General features: G+C 42.8%; 1 protein-coding gene and 1 long non-coding RNA gene across 7 annotated transcripts in view; one reads left to right on the plus strand and one right to left on the minus strand.

The window, feature by feature from the left end:
* Positions 1-481: 481 nt before the first annotated feature.
* Positions 482-9,909, plus strand: LOC143158975 (uncharacterized). Its single transcript, XR_012995082.1, has 4 exons — positions 482-552; positions 1,804-1,902; positions 7,661-7,803; positions 8,302-9,909. It is a non-coding gene; the product is annotated as an uncharacterized LOC143158975 (long non-coding RNA).
* A 7,119-nt stretch (positions 9,910-17,028) lies between these two features.
* The window catches only part of ELOVL5 (ELOVL fatty acid elongase 5), a 38,249-nt gene continuing 28,949 nt past the window's right edge, over positions 17,029-26,328 (minus strand). For all 6 annotated transcript variants that reach the window (XM_076332936.1, XM_076332935.1, XM_076332938.1 and 3 more), the window contains 5 exons: positions 24,919-24,996; positions 24,101-24,272; positions 22,438-22,562; positions 20,429-20,563; positions 17,029-18,962 (listed from right to left, as the gene is read on the minus strand). In XM_076332936.1, the coding sequence (XP_076189051.1) occupies positions 18,831-18,962; positions 20,429-20,563; positions 22,438-22,562; positions 24,101-24,272; positions 24,919-24,996 (642 nt within the window). In that variant the 3' untranslated portion in view covers positions 17,029-18,830. The remainder of the gene's footprint in view (positions 18,963-20,428; positions 20,564-22,437; positions 22,563-24,100; positions 24,273-24,918; positions 24,997-26,328) is intronic.

Here is a 26,328-nt window from a genome sequence, read left to right on the forward strand (position 1 = left end):
GCCGGGCGGAGAACAGCACTCGGCCCCAGCACCGAGCAGCAGAGCGGGCACCACCGGTAGCCCTCAGGAGCGGGACCGGCTCGGCTCGAGACGTCAAAGCGAAAATGGACGAGGAGCGCCCGGCACAAGGAAAGCCCGCCGGCACCGCCGAACGAGCAACAGAGGCACTGCCTCCCCCCGGGCGGCGCTTAAATAGGGGCGGGGGGGTGGGGCCAGGGCTGGGGCGTGGCCAGCACGGGGCGGGGCCGGGCCCCTGAGGGGGCGGGGCGGTGGAGGGGCGCCTGCGCGGGCGCAGGAGAGCGGCGGCGGCGGCCGGTCCGGGGTTTTTGCGGGGGTGTGGTTTTTTGGGTGGGCGGGGGTGCGGGGTTTTTGGGGGGGGAGGGGGTGTGGTTTAAAAAAAAAAAAAGTGCAATGTTGGCTGGCGGCAGCCTGGAGAGCCCTTTTGCTGCCTGACCTCTCCTTTTCTTCTCTTTCAGTCCTCTGTCATTTGGATCATTTCAGAAGAGCGGTTAACTTCCTTGGCTGTGGAAATGTGCTGGTGATACCGGGAAGGTAAATGCTTGAACCAGTAGTGAATAACGTGGTTACAAGCAGTTTCTGAAGGAAGAACAACAATAATAGGAAGCAAGTAGCACGTTGCCAAAAAACTCGTGTGTGTCAAACACATCAAAGTCTTAATTGTCAAATGTTTGGCAATATGTTCCAAATGTTTACCAGAAGGTAAACATAAATTTTCAGGAAATTCAGGGTTGTGTGTGGCAAAACATGTCCCTCTGTTTACGTGTCCGGCTTACATAAACAGCATCGGTCAATAGCATCTCCAGTGGCAGGGCTGTCATTCCCTACTCTCAATATTGCCACAGTAGTGCTGCGACATTCAGACCTAACAGGTGGGTTTAGGGATGGAAGGAGAACACCTGTTTTCTGTAAGGGCTATCAACGCTGACCCTTTTCTCTGTCTGCTACTTTCCTGTGCATGCAATGAAGCTGTTTTATTTTTCTCCCTTGTTCCTGGTCTAAATATTTCTAAAGCTGTTGCTGCTGTGGGTTTGCAATTTGTGTTACTACGTTTTTGTGGAGCTCTAGTTATGGATCACTTCTACTGTGGCGAAGTGTCAAGATACGGTTTTCAGTTTAAAGCTTCAGAAACTACATTCACTGAAATCAGTGTAGGTGAAACTGATTTTGCGCGTGGGTCCAGGGATGCAGGGGTGCTCAGTGACTCATCAAAACGGCAAGGTGTGTGTTGGGTTGTGCTCTGGGACTGAGAGTGTTACATATTTTTGCTGTTGGAAGATGGAATAGAGCATGTGCCTGTTAAATCAAAAACAGTCAAAAGCTGGGAGGGACCCTAAGCAGGTTTGGTGGCACAACTGCAGTTTTGAAAGATCTTGACCGTTTGGAGAAGCGGCCTGAAAAAAATAATTCCTTTTTTGCAAGGAGGCAGTTCCCAGGGACAGATGGGTTGCTGTACTCTTTAACAAAAATATTCTACTTGGGATGTATAGGGTGAGGAAATCTTGGCTATACGTAGGCTTGAGAATATGTAGGTATCTGTGTCTGTCACCTGCATGTATCTATGAAAGTGGTTCTAGTGAAACTAAAGCTGCCAATGAGTCAAAATAAGGCATGGTTGTCTAAAAAATGCAAAAGCTGTAGTGGCTTGTATCAACAACTGTACCAAAGATGACGCAAAATACTTTTTCCTCCACTCAGTTGTAGTCTTCATGAACCTTCACAAAAAAAAAAGGAAGCTTTAGATTCCTACCCAGCTTTATGCTAAAGGGTTTTTTCCTCTCTCAGCAGAATGTCAACTGCCAGCATTTCACTGCGGTTGCCCTTTCTTCTGCCATGAAAGTATAAAACAGATGGAAAGGATCCATAGTGGTCTGCAAGTACAAGGTACGTCTACGATATGTCTGCGTTTTTCCTAAGGTACTTGTAGTATGGACTTTGAAGTTAACATTAAGAATGTGCCAACTCTCCTTCTGTAGTTTTTCTATGAAATATTTTAGCACAAATACTAAAAATAAAAAAAGGTCTGTCTGGAGCATGTTGCGCCTATGCAAAGCTTACTTTCCTCCGTTTATTTTCTCTTCCTGAAAGCACAATCTGCTGTTTCTGTGCGCTTGCTATTAAATGATACTGTGAAAATAATTTTGTACTAAAAGAGGAAAGAAACTGTTCGTAAGAGAGCAGATGTTCAGAAGAAACAGACTTTGTTTTCATGATAAAAGCTTTGTGCTTTTTCAGTCAATGTTTTTAAAATGTCTTATAGTAGTACTCGAAAACCTTACTGAGATACGAGTGTCTGTACTAAAAGCAATCAAGGTCAAAGAAGAGACATGGACAAAACGGGACAAATCAGTGTCGCTTCTGCGTGTTTTCCCAGGCTTTCCCAAGAAGCATTAGCAGCCTTGTAACTAGTGACAGTGAGTCCTAGAGATGTGTTTTTGCTTAGTTATTGCTTCAATAATGTCCTTTTTCCTTAACCTACAGTGTATAATTTTTTACTTCAGTTGGAAAGAGATTTTCCAGAATGCAAATCTTTCTCATTCAAAGAAGTTGCATTTTATGAACTTCCCATCAGAGCGGATCTTCAGAGATCATGTACTTGGCAGTAGAAGTCATCAGCAACAAGACTTTTCACTCTCTTTAAAAAAAAAAAAAAAAAGAAAACCAGTCAATTTCCTTCCAAAGACCTATGCACAGAACGTCTTCCAAAAGTTGATGCCATCGCTGGTCTTTGGTTCTCAGTTGTAACAGTCGAGATATCATAAAAACATGCTCCTCTGCATGCTTCAGTACAGCCAAAAGCATTAGCAAATCTGCCAGTCCTTTTTGGTAGCCTTATGTATTGCAGCACTGGGGATTTTATTCTCCCCCCCAAAAAAGTAAAACCATATGGAGGATCTCTTATCTCACTGGTTTTTCTATCATAAATGAAACTTTAAAAAAAAAAGTTAAAATTGTATAATTTACAAATTGGCTTGCATTGTTTAAACTGTAAATGTTGTAGTGGATCTAATAAATAGTCACATAAGAGTGAAAAAAAAGCAGAAACGTTAAACTACTTGGAATGCAAAGTTTAGGTGGTTACTGATTCAGGGAAGGCTGCCTCTTTCATTCAGCAGACTCTTCAAAAGGAAAAAAAAATGTTGACGGAGTCATCTCGTTCAGAACAAACATCTTCTTAGGGAAAATAATCAAATGGCTGGATTTGGCATAAATATCTACTGTTAAGATCATACCTACCGTGTTACACAACACAGAGGAAAAACAGAGGACAAGAAGAGAAAGGGCTTCGTGCAGGTGCAGGATGCACAATTTGCCCTTACACATTGCTCTGGTCCACCTTCTGTCGCTGTCTTTGACAACCTACAGAGAGAGTTCACAAGGTAAAATGACTTCCGACCACCTTCGAACCCTCACTTGGCTAAACAGGCCCGATAAGTACCTCCAGTTAAAATGCTGTGGGGCAGTCAGCTGCCGGTTTCAGTTTTCTTGCTTCCCTTTCTTCCTTGATACTGGCTCTTCATTAGTATGCAAACCAGAGCTTTGCCGTAATGTACAGACAGCAGAAGACTTGGCCTGACTTTCAGGATCTTGAGAAATCAGCAGTTTTCACAGAGGTGGCACGGAGAGCCCCACAGTGCTGCAGATGCTCCAGCATAACTTCAGGAATCACCATGTCACCTGAGCCGTGCAAAGGGCAAACTCCCATTTGAATCAGGTGGGAACTGGAAGCAGCAATTCCTAAGCACAGGTTTGAAAGGGATGTTTATAAGGTGCTCAGGTTGTTCTGGGGGCAGACACTACCTGCTTGTTGTGGGTATTACTAGCTCCCGTTTCATGTGATGTGCCTTCATATTTAGCACAGCTACATGAAATTTTAAAAATGTTCCAGAATTGTAAAAGTTGGGAGTAACAAACTTTGAAAGTCACCTAAACCCACTGCTTGGCTGAATTGCTTCTTTCTGCCCCAAGCTGTATGCAGTTTGTGCCCAAATACCCAATGTTCTTCCAGTTTTGCCTTAGGGTGGATTTTTTTTTTTAGGGGAAAGTGCTCTGTGGTGACCTTAATAAATAAGAAATGGATCCCTATGTTACAAAAGATCTCAAAAATTACATTGGAAAGTAAACACTACACAGCTAAAATATGCTTTATACTTTTCAGTGGTAACTGAGTACCAAACCTAAAATGATTTGAAAATCTCAAGAACAACTTGCCAACTATTTGCAGAGCTGAAATGAGCTGTGCATGCTGAGATCGTTAACAAGACCAAGAAAAGATGTATTCAGTGCAGTTTCTCATCTATTAGATTACTTTGCCTCTCCAGCAGTCTCCAGAGAGAGCCTCTGGCTGCTTCTTAAGGTCACTGAATCATTTCACCGCAATAAATGATCTCGCTAGCTGGAAATGTTGGAGAGGCTTCCCGCACCTCAGCGTTGATGTATCAGTGAGTCACTTTAATCCCTGCACTCACGGGTAAGAATGCACCGCACCCAACCTGCCCGCTGCCCCATCCATTTTGTTTTCTTTGTCCTCCTTTATGTTCTTTTACTTTCCTAACAGCATTAAACCGATAGGGATCTGTGTATTTTACAGTCTGTGGACAGAATGAGAATAGAGACCAAAAAAAAAAGAAAAGCAAAACCCCACCAAGCATGATTCAGCCTCCCTGCTCTTGGGAGTGCTTTGGCTTTGCCACTTGGAGGCAATTACAGGAAGGAGTCAGCAGTGTTCCCGCAGGGCCCTGACAGAGCAGGAGGACAAAGTGTCCTGGGGCAGGAACAAAGCTGTCTTCCGCACCACTTGAAGCTTGGAGACAGCAAGTATTGACAGTCAGGACGTTGCAAGGCGTGCCAGTTTAAGAGTAGATGACATGCATGGTTTGGCACACCATGTTATCAGTAACAGAAGGAATAGTAGGTCCCATCAGCCACGACGCTGTCATGAAGGGCAGCAGCATCTCCAAGCTGCGATCCAGCAGAGCATGGACGAAGACGACCAATGTATCTTTGCTAAATGCCCTTATTTCCCTCGATAGGAGATAGCAGGCTGTTCCCTTGGTGAAAAAAATTCCAAAAACATCACCTGCAAGCTCTTGGTAACATTTTCTCTCCTTACCCCCAAGTGTGCAAGACATTTCTCTTCCAGCTTTGTTTTCTATTTCATCTTTATAACTTGCCTTTCTTTAAAGCTCAGTTCCCTATTTGACTGAATCCTTGTAGAAGATAGGTGCAAGTAAGCAGCACTCCATTACTAATAGGGTAGTTCAGTAGCGCTGGTTACAAACCAGGCTATTGTCGCTTTTTTCTGCTATGCATTATAGCGCAGGTGAGCTTTGATGTGGTCTTTGGGAGGCAAAGTGGCTTTGAATGGGGAAGTGTTTCCTTACTTGTAGGAAGCAGAGTGCAGAATAAAGAATCAAAGGAGCAAACGGACTAAGTACAACCTGAATCTTTGGTAAAATGTTAAGGTAGCTGAACAGAGACAGGATGAAGAGTAAAGGACTTAGGAAGTGAGGGTGATTTTTTTCTAACAACAGGTATTAACAAATATGGTACATATAACATCTCAAAATGAATATAGGGCTGCTTGTCCAAGAAGTTGAGTTTTATTTATTTGTTTACTTACTGTTTAATAAGACAGAAGAAAACCAAGTTAATTTGGCAACGACTGCAAGAAATGTGGAAGGCTGAGTGGTGGAGCCTGACATAAACAAAAGACATAAACAAAACACTTGAAACAGATGGGCGCAAAGCATGAGCTATGACCATTACATTTTCTTGATAGCATCTTTCCTGAGCTCCAGAAAAAAGGTAAAAGCTATGCTGTGTCCGGTGGGGAAGATCCAGGGTAGAAACCCCCAAAACTACGGAACACCCACTTAGGCTAGTAAAAATCAAGCTAATAATACCTAATCAATCAGGTATTTTGAAAATTGTAATGTAGCCCTCCTGAACTGTACTCAGCTGAAACATTCAGGAAGAGAAGGCCTAGCTCTGGAGGAGGGTTGGTGGTCCTGGAGCAGGACAGCCCATGAAGCGTTAACTCCAGAGGAAAGGGAAGCAGCCAGCCTTTGTGTTTTAGCGCTGCTCAGCTGGGGTAGTGGGGGGAGGACGAGGACAAGGTTGTGCTATTTGTCCTATTATTGCAAAGCTCTTTTTTAAAAGTTCAGGTTTCAAACTGTTTGCTTTAGGGTGACATTTACTTCCTTCTCTTAGTCACTCTTAGAGGTCATCTATGCAAAGAAGTTCGTATGCTACAAACTTGTCACTGGCTTTTCACTGCAGCAACTCCTGTGCAGGCATGCTTGGCTTGGGCTGAGTCCAAGGTACTTCACTTTTTTTGAGGAGCGAAGCTATCGCAGTTGCTTCCCCCTGTGAACAAGATCTCAGATGTCTGTCTCCTTTCGCTCTCTGCACTGCCACAATCACAGAATAATTTGCGTTAGAGGGGCCCTCTGGAGATCACCCAGCTCAAAGCAAGGCTAACTTCAAAGTTACAGCAGGCTGCTCAGGGCCCAACCAGTTGAAATTTGAACATCTCCAAGGATGGAGATCCCACAGCCTCTCTGGGAAGCCTGTGCCAGTCTTTGACTGCTCTCACTGTGAAGGATTTTTTCCTTGTATTTAATCTGAATTTCCCTTGCTGCAACTTATGCCTTTGTCCTTTCATTGTACGTCTTGATATTCTGCTGTGCCCCTCCAAGAAGAGCCCACTCTTCCTCCTTTGTATCACCCTCCAGGCAGCTGAGGACAGCGGTGAGGTGTCCCCCCCCTTTACTCTGCAGCTCCCTGAATCTCGATGCTCTCCGGTAGACAGAGGACCTGGAAACACAGATGCTTTCTCAATAGGCATCCTCGAAAAGTGAGGACAATTGAAAGACTTCAGCCATCTTAAGTACAGACAAACCACTTTAAAATATCTCAAGTTGCCTAAAAGTCCGGTGGAGTCAGGGAAAAAGGTCACCCCCACCGAACATTAGTGGGGATCCTCCAAAAGGCAGGTCTGGTTAAAGCCAGGACTGATGTCAGCCTTGCTGGCTGAGAAGGAGAAGCCGAGGAGGTGGTTGTGAGACCCAGTAAATAGGGCAAGCATCAGGCAACCTCACTCAATTAGAAGTTAAACATGGGATGCTGCCTTTACTTGTTCAGTTCTTGCACTGCTAAAGGCCCAGGTAGGATTTGATCTGGGATCTTCAGTTTCAAAGGACAAAAGAGTCAAGTCAGCGTGTCCTCTAAGTTTGCATCTTGCAGACCTCTTCATTTCCCCACCAGATTACATTATTTTTAGAATGTGTTCAGTCTCCTTATGACCTGGTTTCTTCACATTATACCATGAATGATTAACGTGTAACCTTTCCCTCAGGAGGAACCTGCATCTCAACAGCCAGCAAAGTTATTACAGTTCTGCAACTGAAGCGTACTTTTGGTCCAATCATCAAATATATTTGTTACCATTATTTTGAGAGAAAGCTGCTGCACTGAAGCGATTACCTTTCAGCAGCTGGTGGGACAAGGCTTGCCTTACAGGTGGCTGCTTTAGTATGGCAAACATCAAGCAGGCTCCCAGGCACCTAAGACTGCATATCCTCTTTCAATTTATGTTTTAGTACATAGGAGAGTATTTTTGTGTTGTGTTTCTCCATAGATCACTTTGACAGAAATGGAGACGTGCATTTTTTCCATGGGGAAGAAACCCATGATATTTTCAACAAAATAACTGAAAAATACCAGCTAAAATAAATACCAAGGAAATGTTGTCTTAGGACCTCAGTGGCACCTGGTGTTCAGGTAATGGACATGGTATTCCCTGGGGGGAGGGTTGCCAGGCACTTGCCAGACCACTGCAGTGAGTGCATCTGAAGGGACAGTATTTTGATGCAGGAGCATCACAGAGGGGAGAGAATGAACTCGCTCCCAGCCGCTGGCCATCCTTGCTCCCCCAGGGGTGCTCCGGCAGAGCACAGCGCTGAGGATGGGCCCAGGGATGTCGGTGGGACCGAGGAGAGGAAGGAGACTAGTAACTATTTTCCTTCCTCTTCCATTTCCCCCATACTTCACTGTATTTCAGTTTTCCCCCAGGATGGGTCTCAGCTTGTGCTGAGCTCCCGTTGCCCAGGACAGAGGCCGGGTGCCAGGAGAGAGGTGTTCCCACAGCTAGCCAAACTGCTCCATCCGAAAGGTGTTAAGGGTTAACATGACCACCAAGAGTTGCGGCACTTGTTTCAACATCATTATTGGGATGCTATTCATGCTACTCTGAATGTCAACCTATTTCTCCCTCTACAGATATTTTAAATGATCCTACTCAGCAAGAGCCATCAAGACTGGAGACAAGAGTTACAAGATGCAGAAGAGCTTTCAGTAAGCAAAACATTACCAGGTAGCCTACTCCAGAAGGTGCCACTAGCAAACAGCAACATCAGTATATGTGGTTGAAGTCCACCACCAGGTTTCCGTACAGACAAGAGGAAGAGAGGCAGCATGATTGCCAGCTGACCTGGTAATCATTTGACCCAGGCTAACAGCCCGAGAAGCAAAACTGTGCCTAGACAGTCAATGCGGCCATTTGACATAAGGCCAAAGGAAGAAGGGAGTAAAGACAGAGAACGTGTGTCTTAGTGCTGCTCGAAGGAAACCTACCCTTGCATCAAGCCTGAGCTGCAGTTGCTCTGCAGAGAGCAGAGATGGTTTTGAATCTTCATTAAGCACCTAATGCTGAGACAGACAGTAAATGCAGCCGATCAGAATACTGACCTGGTGTCGTGTTCGCATCTATGCAGAATCTCCTTTGCCTTGCTGAAAATGAGAGCAATTCAGTTCATATTCTCCAGTTTCTCTTCCTGTCCCTCTTCCCAAAACTGCCACCAGGGCATCCTTCTTTCTTGCCCACTAGAGTCTCTCTCCTCATTAGCTTTTTCTTCTGGCAGTTTATGTGTCTTCTGCGTCCTCTGAATGTTTTCCACTGAACCGTATTCCCTCATTTTTTTCCTAAAGAGCTTCCTGCTTTGCTCAACAGAAGGGGCCAATGGTGGTCTTTCCCCAGTGCTCCAGCTGTGATCTCTAGTCAACTGCAGGACCTTGATTATCATTAATTCTAATTAACATAGCCATATCCCTCCATCCCTCACTCACCACGCTGTTTTAGAAGCTCACTCTTTCTATACTCCCAGAATGTACATTTCCACATTTGCCCACAGGTGAGTCAGTCTGATCCGCTCAACTCTGAGGTGTCAGAGCAGGGAGGGTGTTCTGTTCTGTAACACAGAGGAGCTGCTGTCCTAGCACCACCCTTCCTTGTCCTCTTCCAAGGCCAGACATTCTGGGTTTTGCTCATCCAACTTTATCTAGTATAAAGCACGATAAATACTGAATGCTATTAAATAAGTACCAGCCATTTGTATGTGCTGGACAGCTGGTGCTGTATTATGTTAATAACCATTACAGGTTAAGCTTTAATGTAAAAATACATTTGATTTGAGATTTGGGCTGAGTTTAATGAGTTTGTTCTTTTTTTCTTCCCTGCTTAAACGCATTCATTCACCTCTACCTATAAAATGCTCTGAAATAGTCCTGGGTATCAGGATACACAGATCTGCATTCTGATCATTTTAATCAAAACAGCTCCTGTTCTTCCCTGAAAGCCAGCGCTCCCAAGGTTATTTGTGTAATCAAGGTCAGATGCATCATAAAAGCCATTACGTAGGATACGCTTGCTTTTAATCTCCTCTTCCTTTATGACCCCTGTTTCCACACTGGGAGAAGCTCTTGATTACAGAGTCTTTGCAGCGGTGAAATAAAGGGCAACATGCGATTTTATTCTTGTCTCTGTTAGGCAAAATTAATTGTACTCTGATCATCTGTACCAATAGGAACTACTGCGCGGATGTTTTCAATATAGGACAGGAGCTCTGTTTACCTAATACTTACCTTTCTGTCCAGTCCTCCTCTTTTAAAAAGGGGCTAAACATGGTCTTTGAAGAAGATACTACAGTGCAATTGCAAGGAAAAGCTCTCTGGCTGTGAAATCTGTATCACAATGTAAATATTTATACGCCGTCCTCACTTGTACTAAATGCTGGCGTATTTGTCACCGGTGTCAGCTCCAGCTTTTTATGACATCCTTCTGGTCCCACCGTGCAGGCAGGCACCAGCCTTTCCCCAGCTGTCACCCCACAGGTGCCGCCAGGAGAGGGCATCGGTTTATAGCGCATCCCCTCGGGTGCACACCCCCGAGTTACCCCCCCAGCCCCTCTTTGAATCCCCGGGCTGCCTGATGCTCGCCCTTTTCACCGGGTCTCACAACCACCTCCTCGGCTTCTCCTTCTTAGCCAGCAAGGCTGACATCAGTCCTGGGTTTAACCAGACCTGCCTTTTGGAGGATTTGGTTTGAAATCCCAGTGCTTGCTTACGTCATCCTTAAACCTTTTTAAAATTGCCTGCGTAAGTGACAAAGACGCTTCTACAGATGCTGCTTAGATCTGCTCTCTCCACTTTTGAGGCCAGAAGGCAAAATTTAACATAGTAGTGTTTGGGGGATTTTGTTTGTTTGTTTTGGCGCTGTTTTGGCAGGGTGGGATGGGTGGGTTTTGGTTGTGAGAGGTTTAGGGGGGGTTATTTGGGGTTGTTTTTTACTTCTACTTCATAAAGTAAAATCTCACATTGACTATATTTTTTTTCTAAGTGCTCTGGCCAGCTGGAGCCAGGTAGTTGGCTCCACACTTTTGGAGATTTCTGAAGGCCTTGAATCTCACTCCTTTCTGACCACATGAGAGCTGGTTGTTAATTATTATGATTTTCCTGTGTTGCAAAGGAACTTTAGGTGAACATTGCATATTAGAAAAATGTTGACAACCATGCAGAGCATCCATCACCAAATCGCCTGGTCCAGTTTCAGGACTTCCCACTCATTTCAAAATCTTCCTGTACAGCTTTGTAACAGAGGGAATGGCCAGCGATTCTTCCCATTTACTTAGCGTGGAAACCAGAGTCAGATGTAATGACGACTTCTTAGCTCTTTATTTAAACTTCTGAGGACAGAGGGGTCTTTTACATGATGATTTGCAAAAATCTGTACAAACAATTTAAAAAGGAAACAAAGCTGATGATAATATTTAGCTGATAATAGGTATGCCATCTGTATGCATGGGAGGTATTTCCTGGTCTTTTCTGCAAACTCATCGCTATTCTACTGAGCAAAAGTGCATTTGCATCAAAGATGTCTCAAGTCCCTAATAGCTAAGCACACCAGGAGCCGCTCTCTCTCCCAACCCCGAGTGCTGTGGGAAGCGAAGCAAACTGATAAATTAACAGAAGATCTTTCAAAGAGGGAATCCTTTCTAAAGGTACAGAAATGTGTTAGGAACTTAGACCTAGAAAGGCCCTGAAGCAACGAGATCCTATTGATTTTAAAGGAAGCAAGGTACTTAGGTAACTGCATAGGCTACAGATTTTTTTTTTCAAAAAGCTCCTATTTCTGCTATGTGAGCTGAGATTCTGATTTCCTACAACAGCTGGTAAAATTGAATTAGTAGCATTTAGTAAACATTTGGCTTCTAGTGGCAGACAGAACAGTTCATTAAGACAAGCTTCCCGCTTGCTAAATGGGATGAGACGCTGTATGTCTAATCAACTATACAAATACCACGATACCTTGCTTCAGTATGCGTGGAAGAAATTTCACTTGGTTTCACTTCAAATACTTTTACCAGGTAATTTATCACCACATAGCATTACCTCTGGTGCTGTCTAATCCTAGAGGGAGCGCTGTGAATATCCACTTAGACAAGTCTAAGGCAGAAATAGTGCAATTGTGCCGTAAGGGTTGTGCGTTCCCCATTACACCAGCTCAGGAGCAGCAAATGCACAGGTGGAGACAACTCATATAGGATTGCATTTTTATGTCAACAGATTCATTTCCCTTGAAGTTTTACCTGTTCCGAAACAAAATGCAACCGAACGATTCTGTATTTCTCACTGTTGCATGGCTGGCCCATCCATCTTTGACAAACCGGAGTTCCAGCTGCCTCTAGAAGGGTGTGAGGCAATTTCTCTCACGAGGAAATTTAGGACCTTTCTGCTGACCAAGGGCTTCCTCCACACGTGGTGACACTGTGGTACCTTCCTTCAGCAAACAGGAGGTTCCTCCACTGCCTTTAAAATATTTCCAAGAATTACGGGCCAGATTCCTGGAAAAGATGTTGCCTTAACATGAATTAGACTTGGAAGAAACAAGGTAAAAATACCTAATATGCAATTGCTTCAGTCCAGGGAGCATGTTTTCCTAGACTACAAGAGCTCCAGCTGTACCACAGTGGCCGATTCCCTTTAGGCTATGCTTTTTTTTTTTTTTTTTTAATATAACCGTCCAACGGTTGGACGGTTGATGGTTGGACTCAATGATCTTAGAGGTCTTTTCCAACCTTAATGATTCTATGATTCTGGTGCCGTGGTACCTCGTGACCTTTGACAGATCTTCCTTACAATTGAGGAAGCTGCTTTCTGCCCAAACTGTTGGATTTGTAAGAAGAAAAAGTGCCCGGGTGGGGTGACCTTGGCCAGCTGCCCATCCAGCCACTCTCTTCCCCTCCTCAACAGGACAAGGGAGAAAAATAAGATGAAAAGCTTGTGGGTTGAGATAAAGACAGGGAGGTCACTCACCAATAACTATCATGGGCAAAACAGATTTGGGGAAAAAGAATTTAATTTATTACCAATTAAAATAGAATTGAATGGTGAGAAACAAAGACAAAAACTAAAACACCTTCCCCCTATCCCCTTCTTCCAAGGCTCAGCTTCACTCCTTCATTCCTGACCCCTCTACCTCCTCCCTGCTCCAAGTGGTGTGGGGGGATCGTGGTTAGTCCATAACAGTGCCTCTCCGCTGCTCCTTTCTTCTCATTCTCCAGCATGGGTCCTTCCCATGGGTTGCAGTCCCTCAGGATAAACCTGCTCCAGTGTGGGCTCTCCACAAGCTGCGGTTCCTTCAGGGCATGTCCACTTGCTCCACCGTGTGGTCTTCCATGGGCTGCAGTGTGGATATCTGCTCTGGTGCGGTCCTCTCCACAGGCTGCAGGGGAGTCTGCTCCAGCGCCTGGAGCACCTCCTCCCCTCCTTCTCTCACCTTGGGGTCTGCAGGGTTGTTTCTCACACTTTTGTCCTCACTCCTCTCTCTGCTGGGCATTGTTTTGCCCTTTCCTAAACATGCTTTCACAGAGTTGCCACCAGCTGCTTTTTGCCAGAATGCAGAGTGGGACACCAGGGAGTCCCATCCCTTGGTCCTACAAACTTTAAAAGTGGCCAGTGCCCCGTCTTCAAGCAATCCCCCAGACCTCCGCGCTACTCTTAGGGGGAAACTGCTCCAGAGTTGTATTCCACTAGCAAAAGGCCCTCTTCCAATTTCCAGCCTAAATTTACTCTTGGCTAGCTTATACCCATTTGTTTTGTGTCAACACAATTAAAATAGCTCATTTTCCTTCATGCTGTCTACTGTCATGATGTCTGTGTAGCCTGCCATTGCATTGCTTCTCAACCTTGGTTTTGCTACACTCCCGTTTTGCAAGACTTCTCCATTTTTCTGACCGTCCCAGTAACTCTTCTATACGTCTGATCTTTTAGAATCAATTTTCTTGAGAATGGGTGACCACAGTGGGGGAAAACCGTGTATTTATCAGAAGGAAGTCCCACCAGAGCCTCACCCTCCCACTCTAGCACATTCCTCTTTCCACTAAAACCAGACTGATTAGCAAATAAGATTTTTTTTCCCCTCTCTTTTCATAGTAGCAGCTCTAAGTTGTTGAACAGATGATTCTCAAATATCTTTCCTTCTCTCCTCTTCAGTCATTTCCAACTAAAACTCCCATGGAAACAGCTGAAATTACTGGTCCCTAAAGGGGATTTACACTAATCCCATCTCTCTTGCTCCAGCCATCAAGGTCATCTGGTTGTAGGATATGTAATCTTCATTGGCACTGACAGTGCTTCCTCATGTTGTCATCTGCAAACATCACTGCAAATATTCCTACTTTTTATACTAAGGTCATTACTAAAAACATTATTTATGGGCTCCCTTCAGGCTGAAAGCATTGAGACAAACCATTGAGACAAGCAAGTTTGACCCTTGCTTGTCCATAGATCCTGTTGCTGATCACCACACCCTCTAGTTTAGATAACAATTTCTGAGATTAAAAATAGTACCTATTCCAGATGGATGGAAGATGTATTTCCTTTGTCTACACAGTTTTTTTTTATTAAACAACAATATTGGTAATTCAAGTGTGATCACTTCCAGAAAACGGGTTACATTTTCTCCCATTTTCTGTTTAATTCCTTGTACTCAACCATTCTTCCCATTTATTCTGAAGCCTTTCATCATACTGAAATCTGACTGTCAAACCTACCAGTTACCAAGTACCACTTTTTACATTCTTCCTATAGAAAATATAGTATCTACAGTATATATCCTTGAAACACAAGACGTAATTCTTTTTCCTCCCTCCTTCTCCACATCCCAGCTTGGCTGACTTAAACAAAACACACTTTTTTTAACTGGACCTTTGTTACTAATTTTTTGCCTTTCTGTTTGAGATTATTTTAGCATCTTTGACTTAAAATATAGTGCCTCTGCCACTGTCGTGTCCTGGGAGCCTCTGGGGACTCTAGCTTCTCCGTCTCATCCAAATTTGCTCTACCAGAATTGAGAAACATACAGATCTTGTTTGTATAGCCATCTATTTAAATTAAATGGATTGAAAGTTCAAAATTGAATTCAAGTTTGCTTTTTAAACCAGTTCTTGCAACATCCTGATGATTACAACTAATCACCTTTGTTGGTTCAGTAATTCTTGGCAAGAGGACGACAGTGACAACGTAAGTTAATCTTCTGTACCAACGCAACTCTCAGCAGCATTTCTCTAACACGAGATCTCTATCCATATTTTAATCACCCGCTGCACTGCTTCTGGTGGATACCCAGCAGAACCCACACTGTCAAAGTAATTTGGCCTCTGATATTATTTACACTTTTCTTCAGCGTCTAGCTTATTTTTACATCTCTTTTTCGAATAATGCATACCTTATAACAACATATATTCCAGTCACATACAACACACACATTTCTATCAACTTACGCCTCAAGACAGCTACCAAATATCAAAGGTAGAAGCAACGCCTAGAGCAGCTCTCCATCCAGTTTGGGGCTTTGGGGGTTTCTTTGCCCAAATTTTGGTGGCAGAAGTCCTATCAGAAGCTCCAGCGCGTACTTGATATCTGCCTTGCATTAAGTAAGTAAAATACACAATCAACCAGAAAGATTTCTTGGATTTCCAGAATTGTTCTCTGGTTTTCCACTACCCTCTGCAAACTCCAGGAATCCCAGCTCCTGAGCGACTCCAGCCCCAGGGGCGGCTCACACCTCCATGACACATCATTCAGGGTCTTCACGCCAGGACTGCTGTAAGAAAAGCTATGTTCTGGGCATTTGAGTTTACCTATCCCATTCACAGCTTAACAGCAGCATTCACCTCCCTCTTCATCATGAAAAGCTGTAGGGCCCGAGTATGGGAAGGTCATGAGCTGCGTGAGATCTTAACGTAACAGTTTGAAGCTGGGTCATTCACTCTTTGCAAATAGGTACTTAAGTATTTCGTTCTCCTCAGCCTGCTTTACATGAAACCTCTTGTCCTGTTGGCAGCAGTTGGTCTTTTTTCATCTCTCCAGCCTTTACAACTGGAAAAGTCCTTTCAGAGGACTCCTATAATCCCAAGCACCAATCACAGTTACATCTATTAGGAAAACTGCAGGTGATGGGGAATTGAGGCAATCCAAAGGCTGTTACTTGCCCCAGGTCAGGTAATGCATTGGAAATGGAGCCAGGTACGCAGACCCAGGCTCCTGCCTCGGTCCGTCAGTCTGGTTGTTGGTTACGGTGAAGTGATGTCTGATCTAACCCTACAGGTCTCGGACGCTTTTCAGCTGCTGCTGAGACTGTAGAAGAGTACCCACCAGGAGCCACAGTCTTCTGACCTGCAGTTGTGAACGCTACAGATGCTATACATCTTCCCAAGACCACATCTCCTATCAGCTCTGAACAAAGTCTCTGGGTCTACATGGTGGCAAACAATTATAAAGCCATCACGTTTTGTCACCATGTGCCACTGACCTTGAAGGCTAGGTTTGGAGTGCAGCAGCCAGTCTCCGTGGCTCCACAGGGAAGGCCAGGTTGGTGCTGCGGCTTCTGCCTTCTAGGTACTCCCTGTAGATTCGGCTTATCATCCAAAGAACTGCACCTTACTGAGCCCCACTTAGAAAAACACTCCAAGTTGAATTTGCACACGCAGGAGAAAAAACCATCGTAGCAACCATCTCAGGCACTTGGAGCTCCCTCCCAGAAGAGACCAGCATAACATGAAACCTCCCAGCCTTTCACACAAAGTGCAAACCCCATTTCCTTGGTCTAGGTTTCTTGTTTTAAGAGCCTGCAAGTGAGAAGACAGGCAGCTACGTAAGTAGTTCTGTTTTTACTAAGTCCATCACCAAGCTATCTAGGCTTGTTGCAATGCACTGATTAAACACTCAAATCGGAGAGGGCTCAGAAACAATCACTTGAAGGCAAGGGGAGCTAAAAGGAAATTGTAAAAATGCTCCCATTCTGGAGAGAGGTGTTATTCCCATTTTATAGACAGGATATCTGAGGCAGAAAGTCCCTCTTGGCGACATTAAGCTTTGCTCCCGGCACTTGGTCTCAGAGCCATTCGGGCTGCTCTGCATTCAGTGAGTCAGTAATGCCAGCAGGAGGTTTAATCCATCACACAGACAATTATTTCTACAGCCAGGCAAGGGAATAGCGTTTAGTAACAGCCAAAGGTTTCTGTAAGGAATTTGTTACCAAATCTCTGGTACACTAAATTTCTCTGAATATCTGCAGCTGTCCTTCCGTCACAACAGCTCCTCCTTGGCCTGACACAGGATGGGGCAATGCATTATATCTGCACAAACGCACCAGAATTCAGGCAGAGATCATCAAAAGTGTTTTAATGATTAAACCATGTCAAACATTAACAATGTAGGTATATTCAGATGAGCCAAGGGTTTATTTCTAGCACATTTAGACAGCCTATTTTGAACATTATAGCTGCTGTACTGAGCTATGTAAAGACTCTGCAAACCAGTACCTAGAAATGAAGACACACGCACAAGCTTTGATAATGTAAACATAACAGACACTGTCTCCTTCAAAACGAGGAATGAAAACCCACAAGGCTAGTAGGAGAACTTATCAATTCCCTAAGAGATGTGCAAACATTTTTAAAAAGGTTTAAAAAAAAAAAAAAACAACCAAAAAACCCACGTTAAACCTAGCATTTATATAAATATCAAAAACCAAATAGTTAAACTTGAGCAATGACCAGCAGAATGTCTTGCACAATTCAATTTTTCAGAGCTTAATGAATAAAATATTCATAAGCCAAACTCCACCATGGCAGATACCAGAATACCAACAATAGATATTAGCTTTGCAACTGACTCCTCATATGTGCAAGGCAAGATTTTACAAGAAGGAGTAACTTTAACAAGCACTCAAACCAAATCCTCGGATAACGAGCCAAAACATTACCGGTGATAAACACAACTCACATCACAGAAACAGACACCTCCAGCACATTTCAGTAACATTTAAAAAACATTAGGTATGACTTAAGACTGTTCAATTTTGCTTGTTTGGGAAAAACATGTTTGTTAGGCACATTTTCAAAATGAACATATGCTACGTGAAGAAGAGTACAGATACCAACGTAAATACAGACAATTCCATCAGAAAAGCATCTTTCTGTCTTCATTTTTAAATACGCTTTTGGATATGTCACAGACTTAAACAGTAGCTCCTAAGATGTGGATATGGCTATGGTAACAACACTCGAAATTCTGCCAGTTTCCATATTAAAAACCACTCTTCATTTAGCATTTAAGAATTCTCAGCAATAAGAAAAAAAAAGGAAAAAAAAAAAGAGAAAAGAAAAGATGGGTCCACCCTGTATATACTCTAAACCTTAGAGACAATATTTAAGTCTTACTGGACTGTGTAAGCGCCAATTAATTTTACATTAGCGACATACTTCAAATAAAAAAATAATATCTATTAAAAAGGTAAAATAACTTTTCCATCTGGTTCGTGACTGTTTAGTCAGTTAGAGCCAAATATACAAAACTAAATGCCCCATTTCCAATTTCACTGTATCGCGTAAGAGATACGTAACATCGTGTATCACGTACAGAACAGTAAAATGATCAATGGATTCTTCTAAATGACTTTTTAATAAAAAGTCAATCAACTGAAAAGTTGAAAGATACCCTAATTTTTAAACCAGTAATAAGCTTTGGGCCCTGCTTTTTAATTTAAGGCATGTGTGTTTATCTACTGAAACCAGCATCGTACAAATTACCTCTACAATCACATGCATGATCTACAGTAAAAAAAATGGAGGTTTAGATTACAGTGTTTTCAAATTGTGAATCATAATTCAGCACCTATCATATTGACTAGTAAGGCAACAGCAGTGTCGGATACTACGATAATACTCCCTTCCACAGTCTATAGCGGGGTCAGTGACAGCCCAGAATTATTTTTAAACTTTAACCTACTTTTATGTTCTGTATACAGTTTCTAGGGTGTTTGCACTGGTTAAGTCTTACATAAATCACACTATTCTAGGCAGGAATAGTTACAGTAGCCGTTAGAGTATTAGTGCACAACTCTTATTGTGCTTACAATCAGATGATTTTGTTGTTGGGGTTATCAAAATGGTTTTTCAGTTTGGTCTTCAATCCTTCCTTTGTTTCCTTTGTTTCACATTGTTCTCAAGGGAAGAAAAGCTGTTTGTGTACCCATTCACAGTGGCCGTAGAGCCATTCTGATACTCTTTCCTCCTCGAGGATGCCTTCTTGTTGTAAGTCTAGAATATACGGAAAGACACATGGTTTTGCTTAAATAGATATAAATAACTGCTTCCTCACAGTAACACAAGAATCACAAATGTAAACTTGCATCCATAATTTTTAAAGACCTTGTGCTGGTGGCAGAGTCTAACAAGCTCTACCATTTTTTGTGTAAGAGGCTATACCATGCCTTTCATTCATCACAGCAAGAGAATTAGTCACTGGAAAAGAAAAAGGCTTGGTAGTATGACGGTAGCATTGGTAGTGTTATGTTAACAGTGAATTAGAAACAAGGGAAGCCATTTTATGAGCAGACTATGGCAGAAGAATATACTCAAAATGACAAGTGAGGAAGGAGGTTTGATGCACTGCAGGTGACTAATCTCAAACAAAGCCAGAAGAAGAAGTGGGTAAACAAGAACAGCAAGGGAAGTTCAGAGACAGAAACGTGAAAGGAATTTGCACTGGCCAACATGGGAAGCAAAAACTAACAGGACCAGGGAGGCTAGGGACACAAAAAAAATTAAGACAGTGAAAAAATATACATGAATTAGTCTTTGTCAAAGGGGCTCAGTCGCCTTACAGAGAGTGTGTTTCCCAAAATGTGTGTGTGTGAAAGTTAAATGGTTAAATTGATGAAGAAAGTAAAGTAATACCTGTAATATACTATTATGTTTAATTAGCATGTTCATATACAACAAGTGATATGAACCATGGGACTGATTTTCAGAAGTACCAGAAGCTCAGATAGGGAAGCCTGCTATGTTTCCCCCCATGAATCACTCTTACCAGAACCGAAATGCTCAAATCTTTCAAGAGGTGTTTAAAATACGTAACAGAGTTTGCTTGTTTGGGGGCAGTAGGCTGTGTTGGTTTGATTTTCTGAAGATGGGTACACCTTTGCACAGAGCCTGACTAGGAACTACTCAGAACAACACATACCAAGTCTGGATCTGTTCAGACATGAAATCAGTTTTGTAGAAACACAATTCAAAATGTTAATTTTCCATATGGAACTACAAACAAATGCCTGTAAAGGTGAGCCAAAACCAGATTTCTGTACGTTGGGAGTTTGGGAAGTTTCCCTGGATATAAAACAAGCATTTGCCCTGGTAAGAGCCATAGTGAACAATTCCCTCGGGTGCTTCACAGGTTCCCAGGCTGCTGTTCTGTTTCAGACTGGAAAGCTGTTTCTTACATAAAAGCTCTTCCTCTCCCTTATCTGCAGTTAAAATTGCATTAGTAAAATGCCTTTTTGTGCCACTCTGCTTACTGAAATTACTAATTGTTCTGAATTATGGATACAAAATATCAGAAGCTTCCAAATTTGAGGGCAGATGAACAAGTATAGCACTTTTAAGAGCCTATGCATGTTACTGGAAGATAGCAAAGGCCTAGTTCAAGCATATCATCCTGTAAAGCAGCTTTCCAACAAGACACAGCCAGCAGAATGCTACAAAGAGTCAATGAATATTACTTTTACCTGAATGTAGAAATTTGTGAAGAGGATAATCAAAGAAATCATGTAAGAAATCTGGAAATACAGCCACCCCTGAGGAAAGGCACATGGCCAAACAACACCACAGCTGGTCTGGAAGATTGTCAGGACAAACTGAGTCTGAGGAGAAAGGAAAAAAAAAGTGAAATGGAGCACATTAATGCAAGGAGGAAAAAAGCCATTAGTGACCAAAATCTCATTAGTTATTTTCAAAACAAGTCAAAAATATCTAATACTGTGTGTTTGACAAGTTTATCTTCTCTGTCTTACTAACAGCGTAAACCTGAGTTAGCAGACATTCAGGTTGTGGTATTCTGTTGTTTGTTTTTATTTGATTAATATCGTTCCATTTTAAAGCATTGGAGTAACTTTTGTAGAATTGATTTATAAATATACTAAGGAACAAAGATCACCTTCTCCCTAGTGAGAGCTCATCAGGGTTTGACTCTACCACCCTAACAGAGTAGATCTGCATCTCACTGCTTCAGTTGCAAAAGAGTTGGGGTAACTGGGTCTACAGACGGATCCTGTGATCCTCTCCGCCAGACAGGGACTGCCCAACATACGGCTCCAGTGTAAGAATTTTTGGGGTAAAGACTGCAGGGAAGCTGGGGAGGCAGGGAGGAGGACTGGGGTTTAATTATCTTTAATTATCTCTTTTGGAAAAACATAGTTTGGGCTTAAGTGCTGCAGAGGGCCTCAGGCAAAATTCATCTTTACGTGAAGGCTACCAGATTAGGCAATGTTTACTTGAAAAAGGAAAGACCAGTTCTGTTGTTTTGCTGCCCTAACAGCTATGCAGGCGGAGCAGGCAGGGAAGTGAAAGCAGCTATGACAATAGCCAGGGGAGCAACTGGAGCACTGAGACACTCACACTCTGTAGCATTCAAACAACCAGGATGAAGAATAGGGACTAAATCTGGAAGGAAAAAACACACAAAGCAAAACAACCCCACCAAAAAGCAATGAACCTCACTGCTACGATACTTGGCCATCCTTCAGGAAGGAAGAGTGCTAAGAAAAAAAAGATTTTGAGAATCAACACCCTGAATTGCTGGTCATCACCAGCAAATGTTATTAAACCTATTCACAGCTCTGAGGGGTTGCTAAGTGGGGGGGGGGGGGACGGGACGACATGACACAAAAAAAAGATAACGAAAAGGTCTATCTCTAGGCTTCAGTTTCCCCACCTACAAAATGGGGAAGACAAAACACCCATGCACGTTTCCTTGTGATGTTCCGATGTGTTATACACATTGAAACCTGGTTCTCGTGCAGTATCAGTACAGCATGTGCCATATTGCTTAATTTTGTTGCTCTTTTCACCTCCAGTACACAGCATTTGGGCTTCATCACTGTATACACAGGAAACAATACAAATGGATGCAAGGAGTCCAACACAGAATTACAAGAGAAAAAAATCTGCCCATTTAAAGTGCAGGAGACCAAAAATATTGAACAGTTTTTAATAAACCATTTGCAACTGCATGCAAAAGTGAGACAGAAAAGCCATTGTCCCACAGGACTAGAATGAAGGGCCTTGTTAGCTGTGGACTGCGTTGCACTTGGTTTCTGCTCTGTCATCTCAACATCAGCCTGAGCAACCAAGCACAGAGAAGAACGCGTTAGCTCAAGCAGACTTGGAAGAAAAGCTTCTCCCTCCTCCCTGGCTAGTGAGTCCCAGAAAACGCAGTGCTGCGACTCCCAAATACATCTAGCCACACAACATGGGGAGGTGGAGAAAGATCCCACTGATCTCAGGACTGATTCGTGTATACCATCAGTCCCCAGCTCCCTGTCATCCTGAAAACAGAGCAAACGGAGGTGCAGAAGCTGGATTTCTAAGGTCATTTAGGCACTTAAAGATGTAAAAGGTACTAGCCTTCGTTCTCTCTTCTTCTAGCTCCTGCCAAAGTTTTCTAACTCAGTAAAGGCAAGAGGACCCCATCACGAATACAGGAGCCTGCTAAAGCACTGAAGAGGTAATCACTCACCAGCTGTCCCTGAGTGATGTACTTCTTCCACCACAGATAAGGACGCATTGCTGGAACAGCAGACAATCCGTAGTAGGAGTACATCAGGACGTGGATAAAGCTGTTCAGTGTGGCACCAAAGTAAGCTAAAAAAAGGGGCAAAGGAAAAAGAAAGTACACTGCATTACCAGGAACACACTGTTTCATGGATCCTACAAAAATAACAAGTTCAAAATGTTACTATTTAAAATGTGATTTTTCTTAGAAGAAAGGCAAGAGTCCACTCCCCTGATTTTTTTTCTGTTCACCCAACAGAGTGGCTGAGCTGCTTTGCAGCTGTGCACTTTAAACCAGCCTTCTGGTTTTGTTTCCTCGATTTATTCTTTTTCACATCTACATTCCGGCTTCTCAAGGGAACTGAGGAAGCTGATAAAAAGGAGGCAAGTAAACATGCCCAACAATCGATAGCTTCACCCATCTAATTTTAGGCTTATTTCACTTCCTTTCAGGCAGGAGCCTCTTTTGTCATTGAATAACCAAAAGCAACAGATATCTTCCTGAAACTGCAAGTTAGCCATTTTACTTGTCCTTATTTACAGCATCTTTAGTCATTAAAGAAACCTTTAGCTTAACACGAAACTGCATAGAACTGTGATGACCAAGCAGAACATAAAGCTTGGAAAGGAAGGTGAAAAACACATCACTAGAAATAGCACAGAAGTATTTTCAAGACCACACAAACACAAGATAGACTCCAAGTATCTGCACTTTTGACTGTTGTATAAACAGGGATTGACTTCCCTGGAAGAGAATGTGGTTCCAGATGCACACTTATTTATAAGTTCAGCATTACTCACTGTTGTGCTGACAACACGAAACAAATACGAGTTTCTATGTTGTTTGGCTCAGAAAGCAGACCAGCTTTCCTGAGCAACTCAGCCTCTTGGTCTGCACTGCCGGTAGTTCACATCCACTGGATTTGACAAGGTTTCTCTTGGATGAGTGTTCAACAAAACCAGTATCTATAAGCTGCATATCTGAACCACAACTAAGCCATGCTAATGCAGTTAGGAAACTAGATGCCAGTTAAAAGCAATGAAATTAAAGAATCAAAGCAAGCTAGCCAGAGGTTAGCAGGATTTAGACAAGAGAGACATGGAAAACTTCTACTTAAGATGTATTCGGTCAAGTTCATTAGCGCTCAGGCGACAGGATTTTAATTGAAGTAATTTGTTATGGCTACTGGTATAACGAGATTAAATTAAGAAAGTAACATCTCAAGTGAATTTGACAGATACAAGGACAAGAGTCACTGTTAGCCATCTTGCAGCTAAAACAAGCTTCTGGTCCTGACTTGGAAAAGAGTATTGTTTCATTACAGGGTCTGCAACCACCACAAAAAAGAGAAAACAAGGTTGACAGGTATCATACCTGGACTACTGCAGTTGATAAATGTCATACTGCCATGCAAATTCTGCAAACTACATCAGCGGGCCTTTTTTAGAGGCTCTGCAGGCAGTTTAATACCTGCAACTATCTGCAATGGTTGCAATTCAGCAAAGCAGCTTAATATGGGACAGAACAAATCCTGCAGATGAAGGTACCAGAGATGTTTGGTTTGACCAAAAGAAAACCAAAACGAGGCCCTTGTTGCAAGCGTTCCCCGCCATAACCCAGTACTTACAGTGACCACAAGGCACCCAGTTCATAACAAACCACCAAATGTTCAGCATCGTTGCATGGTGGTAGACATGCAGAACAGTGATCTGATGATTATTTTTCCGCACAATGAAAAAGAAGGTATCCATGAACTCGATGAGTTTGGAGAAATAGTACCACCAGAGGACACGTATGATCTAGAAAGGAGGAAACAAGTTTTAGAAGCATTGCGCATTGTGGGGCCTTTCAACCCTTCTGCTATCTAAGTAATTAAAAATCCAGATTCTGTCCTGCACTACTTAGATTGAAGACACTGCTGAGATCTTCTGTAACGCTTCAGCCTCAGGTCTCTCCGTAGGAGACCTAGGTACAAACCCGTAGCTACAGCTGAAAACAGGATGACAAAGACTGTTTTATGTCAATTAGGCTATTGCTGTGCACCTCGAGTGCCCTGGGAGAAACAAGAAACCAACAGAATTGGTCCCGCAGTGCTCTCTGTAAAGGAGAGGTCTGAACAGTGACCAGAAGAAATCACCACCACATCTCAGAAGGAGAAGGGGAGTCACAACACACAGTGTTTGGATACAGTCTGAAGACCAAGTCCTTGTTTTTTGACCTGGGAACACTTGAAAATTTACAGATAATTACTCACCAAAATACCAACCGTGAATATATTGTAGATTAACTATTATGTTTGACAATGCCTTGGCCATTGTATTGTAAAAGGAGGAAAAAAAGCATATAGTTTGAACAAAATCCGCATAATCAATACTGTTCTGCTCTCCACTTACACACAAGCGGACAGTCTGAAATGTTATTAGCTATAAGTCTCGATTACGTTACCTTCATATCAGCTTCTCCTCCACTGTGTGTATCCTGACAGAAGAAATTGTATCCTCCTTCCCATACTCCTGTCACCAGCTGAGAAGATCAAAGAATAAAGTGTCATTTGGGGAGCAGGCTGCACCCCGCGGCATGTGCAAACCTTGACAGCGGCTCTGCTGAGACATCTGGTGTTAAGGGATTCATGGGCACCCGAGCGTGGCATTAGGTTGAATTCAAACTCCAAGCAGTGATCAAATCAGAAATTCTTCCAATTGGGGTGTGACAGAATAAAAATAGGAGGTAGCATCTTATCCCTACTTATCCCACACAGCGTGTGTGTTTTGCACAGACATACTCTAGACAGATCCTTAAGAAATATCTTTCCTTCTTAGCTGATGATCTAATTGTTGAAGAAAATGAACGACCAAAGAAAAAGTAAATATATTTTTTTCTGATTATTTTTGGAAAGGAAAAGTTATATTTTTAGGCACTTTTATACAGAGAGATCTGACTACAGTTTTTTCAACTGTGTAACAGAGCAAATCTTCAGCTCTGCTATCCTTAACAGCTAACAACTGATGTTTTACCATATTTTGATTCTTCAAGATCTCTTTAAATAATTCACTCATCCCGAGTACATTACGTCCTTCCCAGCACAAGTAACTTCCTCTGCAGGATATGCCGTTGCCTGCCTGACTTCCTGACATAACAAATAACACCTCAGACATGACAAAATTACTTTTAAGAGTAATGACCAGCTATTAGTCATGAGAGGATGACGGGGAGCCTGTTGCCGAAGGGCTGGCTGAAACCTCTAGAGAAGCAAGAGGCAAGGTGGATGTCCATGTCCCACCCTTTCATGGGTGGGAGATGGAGGGGAAAGTTGAGGGTGGGATGGGAGGAGGGAGTGGGTGCAAGGGCAGGAGTGAGCCCCCCTTTAATATCACAAGAGAAGGGATCGCTGGATGTTGTTTATAAAGATGTTTTTGCTCTTGGGAATAGCATGAGGAGAGGAGTAACAAATTTAGATGATTCCCAAGTGAAAAAAGAATTGTTAGGTATCCCAAAAAACATTTTAAAGGCAGAGACAGATATCCTGCACAAGCAAGTTGTCTGGTTTTGGTCTTATCTACGCTCATGCAGGATAAAAAAAGCTTTGCAAAGCCATGGTGAAAAACTCTTTGTAGCCAAGTCATTTAAAATGATCACTTGATTAAAAGACTACAATAACTGGTATGATTAAGTGCTGCTCAGAACTGTGAATGGGAAGCTAATTCTAAAAGCTACAATGAAGATTATCACTTAAATGATCTACCTGTTCCTAATGTTATTTCTTTCACGGCTCATTTTCCCCCTAAATTAGCTTTTAAAATACCCAGTCAGCCTAGGTCATTATTTTTGACCTTCTGAGATAGAATTATTGCCACT

Source organism: Aptenodytes patagonicus, chromosome 3, assembly GCF_965638725.1.
Source record: "Aptenodytes patagonicus chromosome 3, bAptPat1.pri.cur, whole genome shotgun sequence".
NCBI lineage: Eukaryota > Metazoa > Chordata > Aves > Sphenisciformes > Spheniscidae > Aptenodytes > Aptenodytes patagonicus.